This window comes from Schistocerca gregaria, chromosome 8 (genome assembly GCF_023897955.1).
Source record: "Schistocerca gregaria isolate iqSchGreg1 chromosome 8, iqSchGreg1.2, whole genome shotgun sequence".
NCBI lineage: Eukaryota > Metazoa > Arthropoda > Insecta > Orthoptera > Acrididae > Schistocerca > Schistocerca gregaria.
This window is the reverse complement of record NC_064927.1, coordinates 64,210,287-64,231,690: the sequence shown is the minus strand read 5'-3', so window position 1 is coordinate 64,231,690 and position 21,404 is coordinate 64,210,287. Positions and strand designations below refer to the sequence as shown.

At 37.2% G+C, this 21,404-nt stretch overlaps 1 protein-coding gene across 1 annotated transcript in view; it reads right to left on the bottom strand.

The window, feature by feature from the left end:
• Positions 1-1,999: 1,999 nt before the first annotated feature.
• The window catches only part of LOC126284439 (T-box transcription factor TBX15-like), a 376,832-nt gene continuing 357,427 nt past the window's right edge, over positions 2,000-21,404 (bottom strand). The window contains exons 7-8 of the mRNA XM_049983360.1: positions 20,834-21,124; positions 2,000-2,456 (exon numbers count right to left, since the gene is read on the bottom strand). Coding sequence (XP_049839317.1) covers positions 2,267-2,456; positions 20,834-21,124 — 481 coding nt within the window. The 3' untranslated portion in view covers positions 2,000-2,266. The remainder of the gene's footprint in view (positions 2,457-20,833; positions 21,125-21,404) is intronic.

Here is a 21,404-nt window from a genome sequence, read left to right as displayed (position 1 = left end):
ATTTGCTATCATGTTATGGTCTCGTGCATCAGCCATAAATTACAGATTAGAGCGTATTCACTGTTGCCTGCAGTATGCTAATAACGTGATTCACTCAGAGTGAAAACAAGGCAGAAGGTATACATAAAATTGACTAGCCAATGGCTACAATTTATCATACTTGTGGGCAAATGGAATAAACATCTCAGTCCATATTTACATCACTGATTATCAGATATTGCTCTTTGAAACTATGGCCATATGCCTTGCACATCCAGAAATTGGTCTAATGTATTTCCATTATCTACAGGTTTTAGCTCAATTGCTACATGAAAAATAATAAAAATGCTACGCCACCAATGAAAGTCAACAGGGGAGCAGAACAGATGGTTGAACTAATGTTACATAGTATCTTTGTGTGGCCCCATTTCAGTTATGCTGACCTGTACTTGGATTGGGCTTCTGGATCTGTAATGTTATGTGAGCCTCACTGCCCTTTTTTAAACTAATTTGTGCCTGATTTTATTCTGAGAACTTCAGTACTGTATGTAAACACTGTAAATGTAGAAGTGATTCAAAAAGTACTTGAAGTGAAGTGACTTGCAGCTCGACAGCAAGAAACTCTTTAGTGCGTAATCCACGCAATGATAGTAGTTGTGAATCTTTGAGTATGAAATAAAAAAAGACAATTGATTTATTAAAAACAAAAGAGGGCTGTTAATCTGTATCTTGTGGAAAGAGGGTGTGTTGCTAGGCTTTCGCTCAGAACATATTGTTACATGTATTGAAAATTGCTATTGTAGTGATAAAACTGAGTAAAGTATGTGTAAGAGTTGCCAAACATTTATGTACACAAATGTTCTGGAAGTGAAGAATACAAATATCTTGTTTCTGGAAAAGGAGGTGAACTTCATTGTCATCACCATTTATCAATCGACAGAATTGTAAATCTACAAAGTTCACTAAAATACAGGAAAAGAAATGCATTCTCTATAGTTTTCATTCAATATGTAACAACTTCTCATAATTTCTTAATTATAGTAATTGGATTATGTTCTTGTACACTAGTATGGTGCCGAACTCCGCTGACCAATTTTGATGTAACAGGACGTGGAGTTTGAAGGAAGTTTGTGTGCCAAGCAGACTCCTTTTCACACAAAAGGCAGATTGCTGTTTGATTGTATTTACTTACAACAGTGGTCCCTATAGGTATGATAAGCTACGAAAACTTTCGCTCAAAGCTATCTGCAATATGGCCAAGTAACCAACAGAGTCATACTTTAAATCTTAAAGAACAATAACGTCCTGCATATTATAATACATCACCAACTGGTGCAGAAGCTGATCATTTAAGGAGGCAGCAACCAAAATTCAGGTACCAGTTATGACTTAAAGTAAAGTCTCAATGAAAATCAATCTGTCTCTCTCTCCAAACATGTATATAAATATTCATATTATTAAGATAAAAGTCATTTTATAAATCAACATTATGTCTTCAGACAAATGCATGAACAAAGAACTATGTTTGCTTTGGTTGCAAAGTATCAACACCAATAAATACCCTACTAGTGCCTATGAGCAAATCTGTCATATGTCACCAAAATATCACCACAGAATTATTAAAGTTAGCACTTTTTATGGAAGGACATATGAAAGGTGAGAGTATTGCTCATAAAATACATAGTTTGGGGTCAGAGTCCTCTTCCAGTATGTAGATTTAATCTGTCAGGAAATTTCAACTCAACATAGTACTTTCTCCTAGTGCTTTGTGAGAAATGCCTTCACAGAAATGTCATATTTTCAAAAGAAGATAGAAACAATGAGACCCACAAATATTTCTTATTAATAGACCTTATACAGTCTAAAAACAGAGGAATTAAAGACAGATATATTCTCAAGATGGTTGACACACATTTGTGTATTATAGCCTCAAGAATATTTATTATATGATCGGTGCTGTGTGGTTTTAGTTAAATTTGATAAATAGGTTTACCATGAAGGTTTATGAGAATGTGAGAAATAGAGCTTTCTGCACTGTGAATAAGTGCAGCAAATTCTGTTTATTTATACAAAAATAAGTTATATAATGATATTTATTTTCTATTTCAATTTATATTTGGAATTATTACAGTATTGATAAATATTTTAACAGCTCCATAAAACAGAGATTTATAAAATAATTCCTATATGCACATTTCTCTTAAAATAATTTAATATTCTTTGGTTTTGAAAATTAGTATTTTGGTATATAAAATAAATATTTTCTCATATCAGTTTAAATAAAACTTCAAAACTGATGTTTCAACTTTGATAAATCAAGAGGTACAGTCCTGAGGAAGCTTGCACTGTCACGAGCATGAGTGACTTGGTGGGTGCTGTCAATAGACGTCTTCTTATTCGTGTCCATAAGAACTACTTCCTCTTTGTATTCCTTTTGTCTGCTTATCTGGTCAGCCTCCTCACCTGTCATGCCATACCTGTATAAAAGTTGATAATATTACTGACAACACTTTTAAATTTTGAACATGGTAACACTGAAAGCTTTATCAAATGAAAACACAGTATGAACATGTTCTAGAACAGAAGTGCAGCTTATGTCACAGTCTTTATTTTAATGAATCATAAAATACTGTGTCATAAAACATCCAAAAAATTGTTTCAGAATGGAAGCATTAGACGACACAATATACTACCTGATAACAGACCAAAAAGCTTCTTATCAGAGAGTATCAACAACATAAGGAAAAGGTAGATACCTACTTACTGTAAAGACAAAATGTTAAGTTGCAGACAGGTACCACTAAAAGACTTTCAGGCATTCTGGTTCAAGCTGCTGGAGATGGCAGCCATATGTGTGTAAGGCATGCTTGTTTGTGTGAATGAATGTGTGTGTTTTCTCTTTCTGATGAAGGCTGTGATGAAAAGATAATGTGTAAGAGACTTTTTGTTGTGCCTGTTTGCAATTCAACATGTTGCCTTTACATTAAGTAGCAGTCTATCACTTTGTTACATTTTTTATATTCCAGTCTGGAGTTTCCATTGTTTGATCTTATCAGAGAGTGTCACAGACATAGCAATAATCAATAAAAATATTAGTTTCTGGAATTAGGGGTTTCTTCAACTAGTAAAGTGGAACAAGAGAGTGTATAAAAGACATATATGCGATTTCTGATGACCCTCGTTAATAGTGTGTTGCCACAGGATACAAGGGATTTGGGGTAATCTGGACCTGCACATTAAACTCTCCCTGGACTCTGGTTGGAAGGGAGGATAGAAGAGAGTTTAGGAGTACTTCGATTCAGACAAACATTTGCTAGACAAATTAGGTGTCATATACCTAAACCTCCCCCAACAGAATGGTATAATATGATAGGCATGATGAGGCCATGCATTCCTCTAATCTACAAGAGACCCATAACTTCAGCAAAATTGTCAGTTCAAAATTGTGTTTAGCATAGTATGAAGAACACTCCCCAGGCCATGAACATTGTTCTTGTGTACTCCTCCCTCCAGATCTGCTGCCTTCAATCCTATTGAGAATATCTGGAATCCCATCAATGCCAACCCTGGAACCACTGCTGACCAGTATCCATTTTTGGGATGGTGAATGAGTAATTGCAGATCAAAATGTCATCCTGACACACACACAGAGTTTAGTGGAGTCCATGCCATGACTTGCTGCCATCATCATTGTGGTGAAAAAAGTAGTACATGCTACTAGGTGTCTTTAATTTAATTACTCATGAGTGTAATACAAAACTACATAAATTAGAATATAGGAAAGTATAAAGACCATTCCATCTCAAAGCAACAAATGGAAGTATTATTTTCAACCTGTTCCTCTTGGATTTATTTAACACAAATTTAGTATTTGTAGATTGTAACGTAAAACATTTTTTCACATTTTTCTGATGTAAGATTACTGATTAATGGGTGCTTAAAAATGTAGAAGAGAAATCAAATTTTTGACTTGCAGAACAACATTGATTTGTTCATGACTTGTGTTCGAGTTAAGCTAGAACAGTAAAATGGAGTTCATTTGATGGCTCTTTTAAAGGGCTTTCATATGATACAAAACATTACTATTTGAAAAAAAATATACTTTTTAAATAAAAAAAATCATTGCTGAATTTACTGAATTTTGAAAAACTGCATTGTTAAAATTCTTAAGAAAACCTATATGAAAAATAGCATTTTCTTCTAATAGTCTGAAAATTTTAACTTGGAATGGTGCATGGGATCACTATCAAAATTAATTTTATGTTTAAGATGGTGCTGTAAAACTCCCTCAAAAATTAATTTATTGTGAATACTGGGCCTAAGTATTATGGTATAGCTAACTGTAGACATCAAAATAAAATAGCTTATAACAGGTTAGACAAAAAAAAAATATTTGCCTTATCAGTGTTAAATTAACAGCTACAAAAAAAAAGTAAAAACAACTGACTACTCGAAATAGCCCCAAATTCAGTAAATTATTAGTTCTTGTAGTACAGCAGTCATAGCCAATCAGCTTCTTGCATATCACCACTTATGTACAGGATAATGTTTAAGTTTGCCCTGTAGGAGTTTTGAGGATCAAGACAGCCTTTACTTCTCAGCTGCTTACAGAAAGAATGTTCAGATGAGTGGGAAATCTGAAAGACGTGGATGGTCCATATGTATGAAAGAAGCTAACTGAGTTTTCATCCTTTTCCTGATTTTTGCCATCAGAAATCCAGTTTTGCTTTCATGAGAGTGCAAATGGAATTTTGTTGTTATTTTGCTCTTGGTTAGGAGAACAAAAATGTTAAGTCTGTTTGTCTCCACAATTGTGCAGTATTTTTCAGACCTCACTTCTTCATTTTCATGATCATCTGTAGTAGCATACGTGACACTGATCCCTTCTACATTATTCGTGACAAACATGTAAAGTTGTTTGGGTGTCATGATTTGATCAGTGTAATGGCACTTTAGTCCCTTGACTATTCCACCAACACCATTTACACGAGATGTCACTGAAAAGTGCCACCTTACTTCAGTAAGGAAATTTCTTCACGATAGTACAGGTTGATGACGTTCTTTCTATTTTCCTACTGAGTTGTTGCTCTGTCAAGGACATAATATATTTTAATTGCTTTTTTATTAAATTTTGTGATCAGGAAGTCAATCAAGTCAGTAAAATCACAAATCATTAAGAGCTTACCTTCTTTAAGCTCATTTTCCAATCTTTTTTTGGAAGGTTGTTGTTGACTTGCCACAAAGGAATGTCGTGTAAATGATTTTAGTTTGTCAAAAAATGGATCAATAAGGTTATTAGAGAATTTTTTGTGATGGTTTCTAGAGATGTACAGTCAACAGAGACCCACTGTTTGTAAGTTATCTGGTTATTATCATTAGTATCCAACAATTCTTGTAAATACTTCTTAAGTGTTTCTTGTCCTGGGCAGAACAGACATTCACTACAGTGACAAGCAGGTAATGCTGGGTTACACACAACTCTTGCAATCCAGTCATTTTAGGTTTTATTGGACTATCATCATTCATTGTCATCTGAAGAATGTCGCAACCAGCCAGCATAAGTTTGAAGTTTTGGAGAGTAATAATCACAGAAACACTATGCTTACCATCACTTCCAACTAAAATAAAATTTTTGGGATGTAGCTCTACAAACTTTCAAAGTCCATTGTGGGGCCCTGGATAACTATGTTTGAAGTGTGCATAAATTTCTTTCAAATTACTTAAAACTAATCAGTTTTGCACTTCTGCGTCACCTGTTATGAGCACAATATATTTTTTACCAGGCACTGACCTGCTTGTCTCATCAAAACATTAAAAGTTTCTTTACCAATTCAGCAGTCATTTGATTAACAGTCTTGTCAGGTTTCAGATTGGGACAAAATAGCCTTAGTTTCCACCAAATCTTTTACTTTTCTTGCCATGTAGTTTGTTATGTTAAATTCCTCATGATGCTTAATACTCTAGCTTCTAGATCAAATGGTGAGAATTTCGATCTTCATTACTTCAAGATGTGCAAGTACTAAACTTCTCTTTCAGTTGAATGATCATCTCTGATTCTTCATCTAATTCTTCAGAAGACAGCAACAATAATTTTCTTTGGGTTGCTGAAGTTACTTTTATTAGTTATTTTCTTAGGATTCTTTGCCTCATACAGTCGTTTTTTCTGAACTGCCAAGTCACCAACAGATGCACTGAAATTTGTACTTAACGCAATGTATTGTTCATCACAACATTTGACATTTTTTGCACTCATGTCTATTTGTCGACCTGTAAATTTTATTCTAGCATTTGTTGCATACATTCTGACTTAATGTTAGGGAAGATTTTTTTTCTGTCATCCATTGGGAAATATCAAGTTTTGTCTTATGGTTATTTTAATCCTTTTCATTAAAAGGATTACAACACAAAGCTGAAATTTTAGACATGTCAATCTCAAATTGAGTCTAATTTTTTATGAAATATTTTCAAGGTTCATTGCACCATCTTTCCTTCTCCACTTTTTGCACATCCTGGAATAAGATTTAAGGTATGTCAATAGTCTGCAAATGTTAACTGGCTGTAGGCATATAAACTCATACACTGTTCTCAGAAATGTACAAAAGTATCTTCGAGCTAATTTTAAAACACAACATTTCAGAATTACTCAAATGATTTAACATTATAGGCTATGTCACAACAAAAGAAACTTCACAGGTAACTTTCAGCAAAGACTGACAACAGCTGGCTGAATGTTATCCAATGACAAAATAGTAAACAAATGGTAGATAGTCAGAGTGACCAACCATATTGTGTACAGTGCTTAAAATGAGTTCAGACATGTAGAGTGACTTATTAATCTTGAGCTATTAAATTAGCTAGTGCTACTCTTTAAAATGCAACTGCTTGTATGAGAAATATAATTTTGCAGGCTAAGCAATAGATCCAAACATGAATATTTAAGACAGCGAAAGGTAGCAAAATAGTAATAACAATGATCTGAATGACATTTAAAAGACTTGTAATAAACATAAAATTTCTTTTTATAGTGATCCTATGCTCATCACAAGTTGAAGCTTTCAGAATATGTAGAGGAAAAGAGTAATTTATTCATATTTTTTCAACTAATTATGTTGTATACCATATGATGCCCTTTAGAAGAGCTTTTGCATTTTTGAGCACCCATCGTTCTGTAACCTGTTACCAGAAAAATGTAAGGAAATAATTGTTTTGTGTTTCTATTTACGCATAATAAAAACATAAATAATTTCAAATAAATATAAGAGAGCACTTCTTGAGTTGACATACAATAACCCATAATATATAATGGGTGTGGTTACTGACTGTATACAAAGATGCACTATCTACCTAGATTAATTTCTCTAAGGCAATTCAGTATTTGTCATTCCCCAAGAGGTAAGGACTCTTACTACATATCTCCATTATGTTGCATTTTAGAAAATGCCCAAGCAGTCTTTGTCGTTTCTTCTTTGTAATACAAATGAACAAGTATTCTGGGGGGGGGATTCTGTTTTTTTCCTGGATTTCCCTGTTAAAAATACACTTTTCCTTGGTGAAAATACACATGTTCCCAGGTAAAAATGCACTTTCTCTGTGTGAAGTGACAGTATACTTTCCCTTTGAACTGTAAACTTACCAATCCTTTTAATGTTAATGGTTTCATACACTGGTGTAGAACTTCACAGCACTTTAGGAAATGAAATCCAGCAAAAAATATATGTGTTTTGGAACGATATATGCACTGCATATTTACATATTACAAAAGTATAGATACAAACGTAGCTTATTGGTTTCCAAAGCATTGAAATTGAGACTGCAATACACTTTTGTCAGCCAGTCATAGCTCTCATCACATTTTCTTGCCAGCAAATGACATCAGATATTCAAAGCACAGGTCACTTGTTGTAGTCAGCCAAAAGAAACAACACTGTTAAGTAGCATGAACTGTTAAGTAGTATGAACAAATAAATAAGAAAAGTTCATGGTTTAAATTAATATACATATAGTATATTTACAAGAAACGGTAAGCTTTCACATGTAATAATGGTCTTCTTTTGTGCATGTTACCCATTAAGGTATATCAAACAAAAATGTACCAGAGAAATTTTAAATGAGGACATAAATCTCTAGTCTTCTGGGCCCAAAATGTTTCTAAGTAGGTGGTCCTCAAAGTGTTTAGTTTTGAATGAGAGTCAAACGCTCTGTGATTTAAGAAATTCATACCATGTTCTCTCATGTAACACAATGTATCTTGCATTAAAGGAAATTTACTTTGAAAGTAATGCTTCTCAAACCACCATTCACAATATCTTCCCACAACATGTTAGAAATAGGTCTGTTTGAGCAGTCGCCAGGGAGCACCAGAATATAGGTGCTGCTGCACATGCACAGCTACAATGATGTAGGAAACCTGTGCTTGGTTGTTTGTTCTGCTCATACATCATTCATTACTTTTCTGTTTGGAATTTCATGAATAGTGGGGCATCATGTAACAATGTGCAGCAGTGCAGAAAATTGTTCGGAGGGGGGACATGCAGTTACTGTACTTAAGGCAATTGCTTTATTATATGCTATCCAAATAAGAAATGCAAAATTAGAAAGCAGTCCTTGGCACAATATTCATTTCAAATATAAACTCAGCAACTCAAAGCACACCAGTATTTTGCTATGTAGTGACTTTAATATAGATTCCTTTTTTATTCACAATCTGAAATACTGTTATGCAGTATTTCCAATCATGTTCACATCCACACAGCACTGCAAGAAGCTGTAGTCCGTTTTAAATTACTTGATGGTTGATACTTCACAGGCTGGAATTGGTTTCCTCCAATGAGAATGCTCAATGTCATGCACAAACCATTCACTGTTACCAACTGCCAAAACAAATTCTCAGCTCAGATCAATTGTTTGGCTAGTGCTGTGTATCAAACATGCATATTCCTTTACCATCTTTGTATGTGTGTTTTTCACATGTTTATCATGTCTGATGACATTTGAAAGAAAAGAAATAGATACAGGATCTGGAATGCTAACACATCTGAAAAGAAAGCCAGGCAAGGGAATGTGTTTAAAGGACAATCGCGACAACTCGTGTGCAAATTGTGGGAATATTTTGAGGGGGAAGAGGAAAATGGAGGCCCTGTCTTATTGGTTTCCAAAGTAGTTGTGTGAAAAACAGGTGCAATTAAGGTTAGTGAATTGAGCATACTTCATATTAGTAAGGACAAATATGAGAATGAAAGAAGCAAGACCCTGTCCTCTCAAAAGGAAGACATTATTCAGTGATTATGACATCACAGAGTTACTGTGGATGATTCATTGAAAAAAGCAGAATTATTAGAACTCGTGTCATAGTTTCCAACCTGTGTTATCAACAAGGTAGCTTATACATATGGACATAGAATCACAAGACTACCACCTAATCACTGCCAATTTAATGCTATTGAACTTATTTGGGCACAAGTGAAAGGATATGTTGCTCACAAAAATAAAGAATTTACTGTAAATGAAGCTAAGAAAGTGACTATTCAGTGCCTGGAAAATGTCACCGACTTGGACTGAAGGGCTGTTGTGGTGCATTCAAAGCAAGTAATAATGAACATCTTCTCAAAGGTAATGATACGGAACTTACTACTTCCAGCTGATCATTCACTTCACTAAGTTCCTGTGACTGGGGATCAAATACCCACCAAAGTAATTAAATTTGTATATGATAAAATAGCACAGCCTCCTTTTTAATAATCAATTAGTCATTTGAGCAAGCCCAAACCACTACACAAAAAAGGACCAAAGGAGGATATGAGAAATTACTGCCCCATCTCTACCCTCCCAGTGCTATCCAAAGTATTTGAAAAAAATAGCTGCAGTCCAGCAACTTTTATTGTGAAACATGGTGTTATTCTTAAAAATCCAATATTGGTTACAAAAAGGAAAAGGACCATGAGTGCTATTAATGAATTCATTGAAAAAAATCTGCTCATCGTTAGACCAACACAACAAAGTAGCAGGTATCTCTTGGAACTTAAAAAAGGCATTCAATTCTATGAATCACTCCATGCTGCGTCATAAACTAGACAGATATGGCATCAGACAAAATGCTCTGCAGTGACTCTGGTCTTATCTGACAAACAGGAAGCAAAGGGTAATTGTAACATCTAACACCATAAATTATGCATGTCAGTGGGATACAATATCACCAGGAGTCCTTAAAGCCTCAATCTTTGGGCCAATATTGTTTCTCTTTTGCCTTTTAATATCAATGCCCAGCCAGTCATGTTTGTTGATGGTACTTCAATACTCCTTGAAAAACAAACTGTGGGGGAAATTCTGGATGGACTAAACAACCTAGATACTTGGTTTCAACAAAATGGCTTTAAAATTAACTTTACAAAGACCTTGTTTACACAATTTAGAACCAAACAGTCAAAAATCAGTGACAACAGTATTGTGCATAAAATTAAGTTATGGACAAAGCTCAATCCATTAAATTCTTGGGACTAAACTTGGACAAAAATCTGAGTTGGCAAGCACTTATAGATTATTTAACTACAAAATTAAACAGCCTTGCCTTTGCAGTAGATATACTATCTGGTATAACAGACATAAGCTGCAGAAAAGTGGTGTACCACAGTTACTTTGAATCTGCAATTAGATATGGTTTAATTTTTTAGGGAAATTCAAGCTACATGTCAAGAATCCTACTATTCAAAACAGAATTGTTAGAAAATTGTGTCCTGACCCTCCAAGAACATCCTGCCACCCATTATTAAAGAAAGCAACAATATTACCCATCCCTCCATTGTACTTATTTGCAGTTATCATCTTTTTACATAGGAACCTTGGGCTAGTGAAAGAAAACCATTTTAAAGATATGTGGGAATGACCAGCAACAAACTGTCCATTTGCATGAATGGACACAGGCAGACAGTGTTTGTTGGTAATGAGGATCACCCTGTGGCTAAACATGCCTTGGTGCTCGGCCAGCACATCTTGGCACAGTGTTACACCGTCTGAGTTATCTGCATACTTCCCACTAACACCAACCTGTCAGAACTCCGGAGATGGGAACTTGCCCTTCGGTACATCCTCTCTTCTCGATATTTGCACCAGGCCTCAATCTCCACTAATTTCAAGTTGCCACCGCTCAGACCTCACCTGTCTTTCAATAACTTCTTTGCCTCTGTACTTCTGCCTCGACTGACATCTCTGCCCGAACTCTTTGCCTTTACAAATGTCTGCTTTTGTCTGTGTATGTGAGGATGGATATATGTGTGTGTGTGAGTGTACACCTGTCCTTTTTTCCCCCTAAGGTAAGTCTTTCTGCTCCTGGGATTGGAATGACTCCTTACCATCTCCCTTAAAACCCACACCCTTTCATTTTTCCCTCTCCTTCCTTCCTTCCTGACGAAGCAACTGCCAGTTGCGAAAGCTCGTAATTTTGTGTGTGTGTTTGTGTGTTTTGTTCATGTGCCTGTCTGCCGGCGCTTTCCCGCTTGGTAAGTCTTGGAATCTTTATTTTTAATATATTTTTCCCATGTGGAAGTTTCTTTCTGTTTTATTTATATATATATATATATATATATACACAGACACAAGCAGACATATTTAAAGGCAAAGAGTTTGGGAAGAGGTGTCAGTCGAGGTGGAAGTGTGGAGGCAAAGACGATGTTGAATGACAGGTGAGGTATGAGTGGCGGCAACTTGAAATTAGTGGAGGTTGAGGCCTGGTGGATAACGAGAAGAGAGGATATATTGAAGGGCAAGTTCCCATCTCCGGAGTTCAGATAGGTTGGTGTTGGTGGGAAGTATCCAGATAACCCGGACGGTGTAAGACTGTGCCAAGATGTGCTGGCCGTGCACCAAGGCATGTTTAGCCACAGGGTGATACTCATTACCAACAAACACTGTTCTGCCTGTGTCCATTCATGTGAATGGACAGTTTGTTGCTGGTCATTCCCACATAGAAAGCTTCACAGTGTAGGCAGGTCAGTTGATAAATCACGTGGGTGCTATCACACGTGGCTCTGCCTTTGATCATGTACACCTTCCGGGTTACAGGACTGGGGTAGGTGGTGGTGGGAGGGTGCATGGGACAGGTTTTACACCGAGGGCAGTTACAAGGGTAGGAGACACCAGAGGGTAGGGAAGGTGGTTTGGGGATTTCATAGGGATGAACTAAGAGGTTACGAAGGTTAGGTGGACGGCGGAAAGACACTCTTGGTGGAGTGGGGAGTATATTTTATTTTCTCAGGTTTGTCTGACATTTGGTATTACCCCTAAAGGCCTCACACTTAAAGTTCCCATCTCTGGCTGCAACCCTTCTTTCCATCAGTACATATACCAGTTCCAAACTGAACAATCCATTGCCTTACCCACCTAATCCTTAACCTACACATCAACTCAGCCAATGAACACACCCGTCAACTCCTATCCTTAATAAAAGTCCTCAATCTTTCCTCTCCCACATCCACACCCGCTGTTCAGAGCATCCTCCTACAGGCCAACCGCAAATTAGAACAGCATGCCACCCTCCACCTCAAAAAACTATCCAATCTCCTGGTTTCCCACCTCCGGAAAGGCAACTCACTCACCCTTCACAACCTTTCCAGCAAACTTCAACCTCCTCTCATTGCACACAAACCCAGTCTCTCCCATCTACTCAGTCTCCCAATTCCAGCTCCACTCCCTCCAAAACCTCAAAATTCCAATCAACACAATCTGGAACCACAAAACACTAATTCAGTAGATAACCTTTCCTCCAAACCTCTCTCCCAATCCGAAACCTCTGTCCTATCCAAAGGCCTGACCTTCAGCCCCAAAGAAATCCTCCCCACTCCACCAAGAGTATCTTTCTGCTGTCCACCTAACCTTCGTAACCTCTTCGTTCATCCCTATGAAATCCCCAAACCACCTTCCCTACTCTCTGGCTCCTACCCTTGTAACCGCCCCCGGTGTAAAACCTGTCCCATGCACCCTCCCACCACCACCTACTCCAGTCCTGTAACCCGGAAGGTGTACACGATAAAAGGCAGAGCCACGCGTGAAAACACCCACGTGATTTACCAACTGACCTGCTTACACTGTGAAGCTTTCTATGTGGGAATGATAAACAACAAACTGTTCATTCACATGAATGGACACAGGCAGACAGTGTTTGTTGGTAATGAGGATCACCCTGTGGCTAAACATGCCTTGGTGCACGGCCAGCACATCTTGGCACAGTGTTACACCGTCCAAATTATCTGGATACTTCCCACTAACACCAACCTGTCAGAACTCCGGAGATGGGAACTTGCCCTTCAGTATGTCCTCTCTTCTTGATATCCGCCAGGCCTCAACCTCCGCTAATTTTAAGTTGCCGTCGCTCATACATCACCTGTCTTTCAACAACCTCTTTGCCTCTGTACTTCCGCCTCGACTGACATCTCTGCCCGAACTCTTTGCCTTTACAAATGTCTGCTTGTGTCTGTGTATGTGCGGATGGATATGTGTGTGTGTGTGTGTGTGTGTGTGTGTGTGTGTGTGTGTGTGTGTGTGTGTGTGTGTGTGCGCGAGTGTACACCTGCCCATTTTCCTCTCTAAAGTAAGTCTTTCTGCTCCCGGGATTGGAATGACTCCTTACCCTCTCCCTTAAAACCCACATCCTTTCGTCTTTCCCTCTCCTTCCCTCTTTCCTGAAGAAGCAACCGTTGGTTGCAAAAGCTAGAATTTTGTGTGTATGTTTGTGTATCTATCGACCTGCCAGCGCTCTTGTTTGGTAAGTCCCATCATCTTTGTTTTTAGATATATTTTTCCCACGTGGAATGTTTCCCTGTACTGTTACATCATAAGAAAAACAATTTCCTAATATTAGTACATCCAGTATCAGCCTACACTGGTGAAAAGTAGTGTTAGGTAATTATGTACATCATATGGCTAAAATTGATGTGTCTCCAGTACAGCATCATCAGATGATCTGTTAATGTATTTCATGAGATGAATAAAATAAAAATACAAATTGGACGGTAGTATTGTGGATGACTTCTACCCTTCTTATAAACGGGTGTGTTCTGTGGCTTTTTCGAAGAACTAGGCACAGCTTTTTGTTCAAAGGACCTATGATAGATTATAGTTAGAAGAAAGGCTAATTCAGCCACAAATTTGGTATAAAATTTGATAGGGATTCCATAGGGGCCTGGAGATTTATTCAATTTTATTGATTTCAGCTGTTTCTCAACATCACTGCCTCTAATACTTTTTTCATTCATCTTTTTCATGATATGAGGATTAAATTGGTGCAATTCTCCTGTGTCTTCCTTTGTAAAGGAACATTTGAAAATGGAGTTCAGGATTTCAGCTTATGAATTGCTACTGTCAATTTCAGTTCCTGCCTAATGTGCTTGGGACAGTACACTAACTTTGGTTAACAGCCTTTACAGATGACCAATATTTCTTTAGATTCTGTGAAAGATTACTTGACAATATTCTGCTATGGCAGTCATTGAAGGCTCTTGATGGCTAAATGCGTTTCATTCAGCATTTCTCTAACTATAACCCTACGCTTTGTTTTACACCTATTATGTGGCAATCTCTGTTTCCTTAGAAGTTTCCTACAGTGAACGTATACCATGGAGGTTCCCCTCCATTATGAACTGTTCTACTGAATACATATCTATCCAGATCATGGCCAACTATCCATTTAAAATTGAGCCAGAGTTTCCTCTACATGCTCCTGCCCTATGCTGAAATTTACAAATTCCTCATTGAGGTATGACACTACTGTTTTTTTATCTAGTTTACTAAACATATACATCTCTCTGGTTGTTTTAGTTGTCCTTTGTGCTTCCATTGTCGCCACAACCATATCGTGGTCACTGATACCAAATTCGATGTGGACATCCTCCAACAGGCCAGATATTATTGCTGTCATTAGATCCAATATCTTTCCATCATGAGATGGATTCATAACTGTCTGTTCTAGGTAGTTTTCAGAGAAGGCATTTAGTAAAGTTTCACAGGATGTCTTATCATGCCCACCACTATCAAAACTGTGATTTTCCCAATTAATTGTCTGATGATTAAAGTGTCATCCAACAGTTACAGTATGATTGGGGAACTTATATGCAAGTGAACTGAGGTTTTCTCTAAAGTTTTTAGTTACATCAAGAGATGAACCTGATGGGTGATAAAAGGATCCAATAATCACTTTATGCTTACCCCTGATGCTGAGTCTTACACAAACAACCTCACATGCAGCTTCAATTTCTAGCTCAGTGGATCTAAGTTTCTTGTCTACTGCAACAAATACACCTCCTCCATTTCCCATTTGCCCATTGTTTCAATACACACTTAGATTTTTCCAAAAATCTCACTGCTATCAATTTCGGGTATCTGTAATGAGTACATGTGAGCTTCAATGCTTTTCATGAGTGCTTCAAACTCTGGCACTTTCTTGCAAATGCTTCAACAGTTTAACATTAGGATTTTAATACTCTGACCTGTGCGTGGCATTTCTTTCTATCTTACTCGGATACTTCTGGGTTTCCTATAGCTATAATTATCTGGATTGGATGGAGAGTCATCTAATCCAAAAAACCTCTTGTGCACCACACACAGCTAGTTACCTGAGTAGCAACTTGTGGTGTGTAGTGCATACCTGACCTATTTAGGGGTACCTTACAGTTCTCAACTGTGTGACGCAAGTCCAGGAAATCTCAGCCTAGTTTGTTACAGTATCTTCAAAGTCTCTGGTTCAGTCGTTCCACCCAACTCAGAACCAAAGGGCCACAATCAGTTCTGGGGACAATGTTGCAAATTATGAGCTTCACTGAAACTCCATGCACAAGACTGGTCTTCTCAACCTTCTCTGCTAGTCACTGGAATGGCCCAAGAATAACCTTGGAACACAGACAACAGGCATCATTTGTTCCAATGTGCACCATAATCTGCAGTTGCTTGAATCCTGTTCCCCCAATGGCTGTTGGAATTGCCTCTTCAACATGCTGAATGAGGCCCCCAGACAAACACATTAAATGTACCTGGTGTCCTTTCCTTGCTGTCATTTCCCTAAGGAGTACTATCATTCACTGTACATTTGAACTGCCAATGATTAATAGACCCCTACCCTTTTGTGTTTGCTTACTCCTGACACCAGACAACATAAGTTTCCCCAAAACAGATGAAGTGAAAGACAGCACCTCAAGCTTGTTGGTTATCAGGATTGGTGCAACACCCTGAGTCCTTCCTGGTCCCCATCCACCCTGTTCAGGATGCCTAGATCTACTATTGACACGCCACTTCCAATCAAGTGGATGGGTAATGAAAGATCCTGCACATTTTCAGAGGACACAGGAGCCACAGGAGAGAATAGTACTTGAGGTACATCTAGTATAGGCTAGATATCACAGGTACATGACTCTTTGGAGCACTTCCAACACACTGATTCACAGCAGCTGCCAATCATTTAATGGTAGTCAGACTGATTTCCAGCTACTTATGAATGTCATTCAACACATCCCATGTTCAAATACAGCATTCACAGTGCGGCTGCATTTTGGCTGGTGCAATGAATTATAAGGCAGTAACAGATAACTTTAAATTAAGTCCCCCTGATTATCTTTTAATGTGTTGAACAAAAAGTTGATAATTCCCTATAAGAACTAAGCAAAAACGAGATTTCTGTTAAGGAAATGCAATAACCCATGGTAAAAATTATTAGTTTCCTAAAATGTTTTGATGTTAAATATAGTTGGTAGCAAGTTCAAAAATAGAGTTAATTTACTCCTCGTTAAGGGAAAATTAAATGTAACAGAATATGTTAGCTGAAAATTTAATGTGTAAACAAAACAAATTAAAAAATAATGTAATGTCTTGGAATTGAAAAACATAGGGTTTTATGGGAGGCAGATTATGTAAAATTCTGCTCAAGCTTTTCAGTTAGATTTTCAGGAAGCCAATTTTCTTGGAGTGCCAATACTGTATATTCCCATGTTTGGTTCTTTATTATGGCATAATGCCATACATACTAGAAGATGAAAATTTGCTCTTGAAATTCAGCAAACAGTTGAAACTAGCTAATGGTGTGGAGTGAAGGACTTTGTTCCAAATAAATTGACTGCCTCTGGGGGAAAGATTAACAAAAGCAAAATTTCTTCAGCAAACCATTGTTCTGCAAAGTAATTAATGCTTGACTGCCAATAATGTGGAAATAAAATCAGAAAACTGAAACTAAAATAAATTTTGGTCTTCTGTAATTATGTAAATATATTTTAATTTGTCTGATAGCTCCTAGTCACAGAAATTAGTTTTGTTTTCATTTGATACAAAAGCTGTAAATGAAGAGAGAACAAAAAAATCATGAAATGTAAATATGAGTCATGTGGAGACTTCTCCCCACTACAACTCCGACTGCCCTGCACATGCGCGAAACTAGCAGTTTGGACACATCAGAAAAATTTGGCCAGTTAGCACATCGCTGCTTGCAGTCACTTCTTATACATCTAACAGCCACACTTTACTACAAGTAGCAAGAAGCAGGAGAAGATGCTACTCATATGTGACTTCAGCTCTGCGCATGCACATGAACCCACAGGCAATTGCTCAAATTATCCTAATTTAAACAGTTGTGACACTATGCTCATCAAAAGCAGCTATGAATGAAAAAGTTCCTGGGTTTTTCCCAGATTTCCTCTTTGTCCTGCAGTGTATATCCCCTGTAATGACATGACTTATTTATTTGACTTTAAATTCTCCTAGCTGGGGCTGAAATTCCTCTCTGTTTTTGTGTCTTTAAACATGCCTTAACAAGAATTTTCCAATGCAGAGTGTCATGTACAAATTCCAAAAATTCTTACCCAAGTTTTAGTTTCACTATATATCTTTATTTTTGCCACAGGTGATTGTATTTTACACTGCATAAAATTTTCTATTTTTGTGTAAAAATCTCTTAGTGTATCAAAATAATCAATTTAATTACTGTAAAATACATAATTTTAACACTTTTGTATATCTTAAGCATTTTACTTAAAACGCTGACAGAAGAGACTGTCCAGTCTCCAGTCAGGAAGAGTGAGAGGGGTACCTGAAGAATACAGTGTCATGCTGAGCATATGTGTTCAGAGAGGCTACCAAAGGTCAAAGATGATTTGAAAACTCAGAGAAATGATTTTACCCTATGTGTACCTGTCTCTCTTTCTCTTTTACTGCCACTGTCTCTCACAGATCATTATCTTCTCTCTTTGGCTAACTCTGATATTGTCTTCATTCATCTCTCTTCTTTCTCTCTCACTGACACTTTCTCTCCATCACCATCACTGTCTCATCTCTCCTTTTCCACTGGTACTGTCTCCTCTCTCTTCCACTGCCACCATCTCTCTGATACTCTCTTTCAGAACAATAAAGTGCTAAAATGTTCGCATGCCAGATTTTTTTGTGAGTAAGGCCAAATGAGGATTTAGGCAGCTGATTTCCCACTTTTACCAGAGCCTTTTAGAGAGGAAAATATTTGTCTTTTTTATGCTCCAAAAGGAGTAGTTTTCCACTGGCTCTCTGTTTTTCCTGCTACATTCAGGTGTGCTGCTTATATGAAATGAACTTGTCAGTGAAGTTTTAACAGTTTATATAATTTAACACATTTCCTGGATGCTTTGCTCATCAGTCATTGAAAAAAAGGCCAGTTAAGGAATTTTTGAAGTTCCATGAGGATATCTTCTTAAGAATATATGGTACAAATTTCAACAATCTGCCATGAACTGAAACTATAAAAGTGGCCATTGACATAACTGGTGCTTTTCATATGCAAAAATCATGGTTTTTCAGGGTTTTCTCAGGAACTGCCCATGTACAAATGGTGCTTTTATTAGCCACCTAAGGCCCACACTAGATCACACCTAATGCTTACAGTATGGCCATTCTTCCAATAGGTATACAAACCTTTGTTAGCCCAAGGGCTATCCAAAACATTTGACCCCTTAGTTCTGTGCTGAATAGAACCCAAGTTATGACCCCCTGAAAAACCATATTTTTGCACAAGGATCTCTGAAACATATTGGTACCACGCAGTGTTCGACATGGACCAAACTACTTTTTAAATGACCCTTTCCATGGTTTTGTGCTGTTTGTGCATCAACTTATAGTACAAATAAGTTGTGCTAATTACTTTATAGTTGGGATCTTTCTGCCTTCTATGATTGACTCCTTCCTCTCATTTGACTTGATTTTTTTTATTAGTAGTATCTGACTTGTCATGGAATGTTTTTAATACACTCTTCCTCAGATCATTACAAACAACTCTCAAGTCGCCATTTTTGTAATAGTTGATTGCGAAATCTTCAGATGTCATGGCAGCATTTGATTCTTTGTAGTTATGAACAAACTGCAAATACAATTCACAACTGTGACTACTGATGCTGATTACAAACCTATAAAATTATTTGTCATAGGCTCAGTGCTAAATGACAAAAAATCCCCACAAACATTTCGTCAGATTGTTAAGAGGGGAATACAGATGATGACTGTAATAGTTTTAGCTGATTTCTATGTATTGTATTATTTTCTTTAAAGTATTTAGCATTTCTTAAGAACATACTTTCAAACATAACTGATATTCATTTTCATAAATATTTGGTTCTAATTTATCTTGTAGTGTGTCATTTTATGCCTCCCCAATACTGTAAAAGTACCTGTCCTCTGTGAAATGTGCCATACAGTAACTATTAAATATAGCTAAATATATAAAAGGAGTGAAAGTAGCAAAGAGAACAGAAATAGGTGAAAAACATTTTAAGAAGCAGTATTTCATACCAGTTATCTGTGCAGGTAACTGATACTGCAGATGACAGCAGTTGTGTTCGACACACCTACTCATAATGTAAGACATGTCTGTTCAAATATTAACTGTCTATTTTCCGGACGTGAACTGTGAACTCAACAGAAGGAGCTTGCCCCTTAAACACTCAATGACTGAAAGAAGATGTCAACATCAGCCTTAAAATTAATCTCTGAGTGGTGGATAGCCATGTGAGATAAAGTGACGTCATAGGTTTTTGAAGTATCACTGAGAGCACCCAGTTTGAACAGAGAAATTTATATGAACTTCTGATTCCACAGCAAAATAAGGAGGCCTAAGATGGAAAAACCATGGAATGAGAAGATGATCGAATGTTTACTAAAGAGAACAGACAGGGCAAGGATACGGGAAGACAGGGGCCACTCAGAAAGATCAGTGAAAGCATGGAAAGTTTCCTCTTTCTTTTTTGTGTGTGAAACTGTCCCTACTTTCATGTTGTTCTAGAAGTTTTCTTTCTTACAGGTATCTTCCTCTTAATGATGAAACTATAACTTTTATATAAAACAAGCTTAACTGTTAAGTCTGTGATCTTAAGTGCACAGAAGTTCTTTGTCTCTGCAGATAAGTATCATGTGCACAATGCCCATATGTGAAAATTTTAATATTTTTCTTCCAGTTTGCCATCATATGGTATTTTTTCTCATGTAGCAATTGCATGGGGTGTGGGAAATGAAATCTGCTATGAAATTTACAGTAAATCAAACAAGAAGAATGAAGATGTTCAAGAAACAGACAATGAGCACCATAAATTTACTTTGTGTACTATACCATCAAATGATTGTGCACCTTCTGATGATGGATATGGATGAAAGTGTCCAAAACCAGCAGTGGAAGATAAAACCGAGTAAGATTAGCATCCATAATTCCTCTGAAATAGACATGTTGCTCAGGCAATTAATTGCCTAAAAGATTAAGTATAATTTCTCAGTTTTGTAATTATATTTCTAGCTCCACTATTATACTAAGTGGTAACATACCTGCAAATACATATAGTGGATTTCTTATAACTACATAGACTGAAGTGATACTTACATTCTAGCAGACGAATCAGTATCAGGAGTCACACAAAGTGCGTGAGGAGTGGACCCAGTGACTGCCAGCCCAAGCTGGGGAGGAACAACAAACCGCACTGGTGCGGTCAGAGGGTAGAATCCCCGGTGGAGGAGTGGAGTCACAGCTGCATTACAGTAGGGGTCCACAGAGAACATTGCTGGGTTTGTAGTGGTGTGCGCAAATGAAAACATTTCAGGTCGCAGTGTTGGTAAGACTGCTCCAGGACCGCTGAGTGGTCGGCACAGCTGGCGTGTATCTTCACTTCCATCCCTGTTTGTAAAGGAAAAGAAAAACAGAATTAGTGTCTAATGCATTACTACTTCCAGTAAGTATCTACTTAGGTTAATACAAAAACACAGTTCCACCGTGCTCAAAAAATCTCAAATCATTAATTCTACTGCTGGTAACATGTCTTTTGTCAGCAGTGGGTCTGAGCATAATGGAAAAATGTGGTATAAAATTTCTACATTTCAACTCTCATACATTTTATTCAATTTTTTTTTTGTTTATTTATTTTTTCATCAGTCTACTGACTGGTTTGATGCAGCCC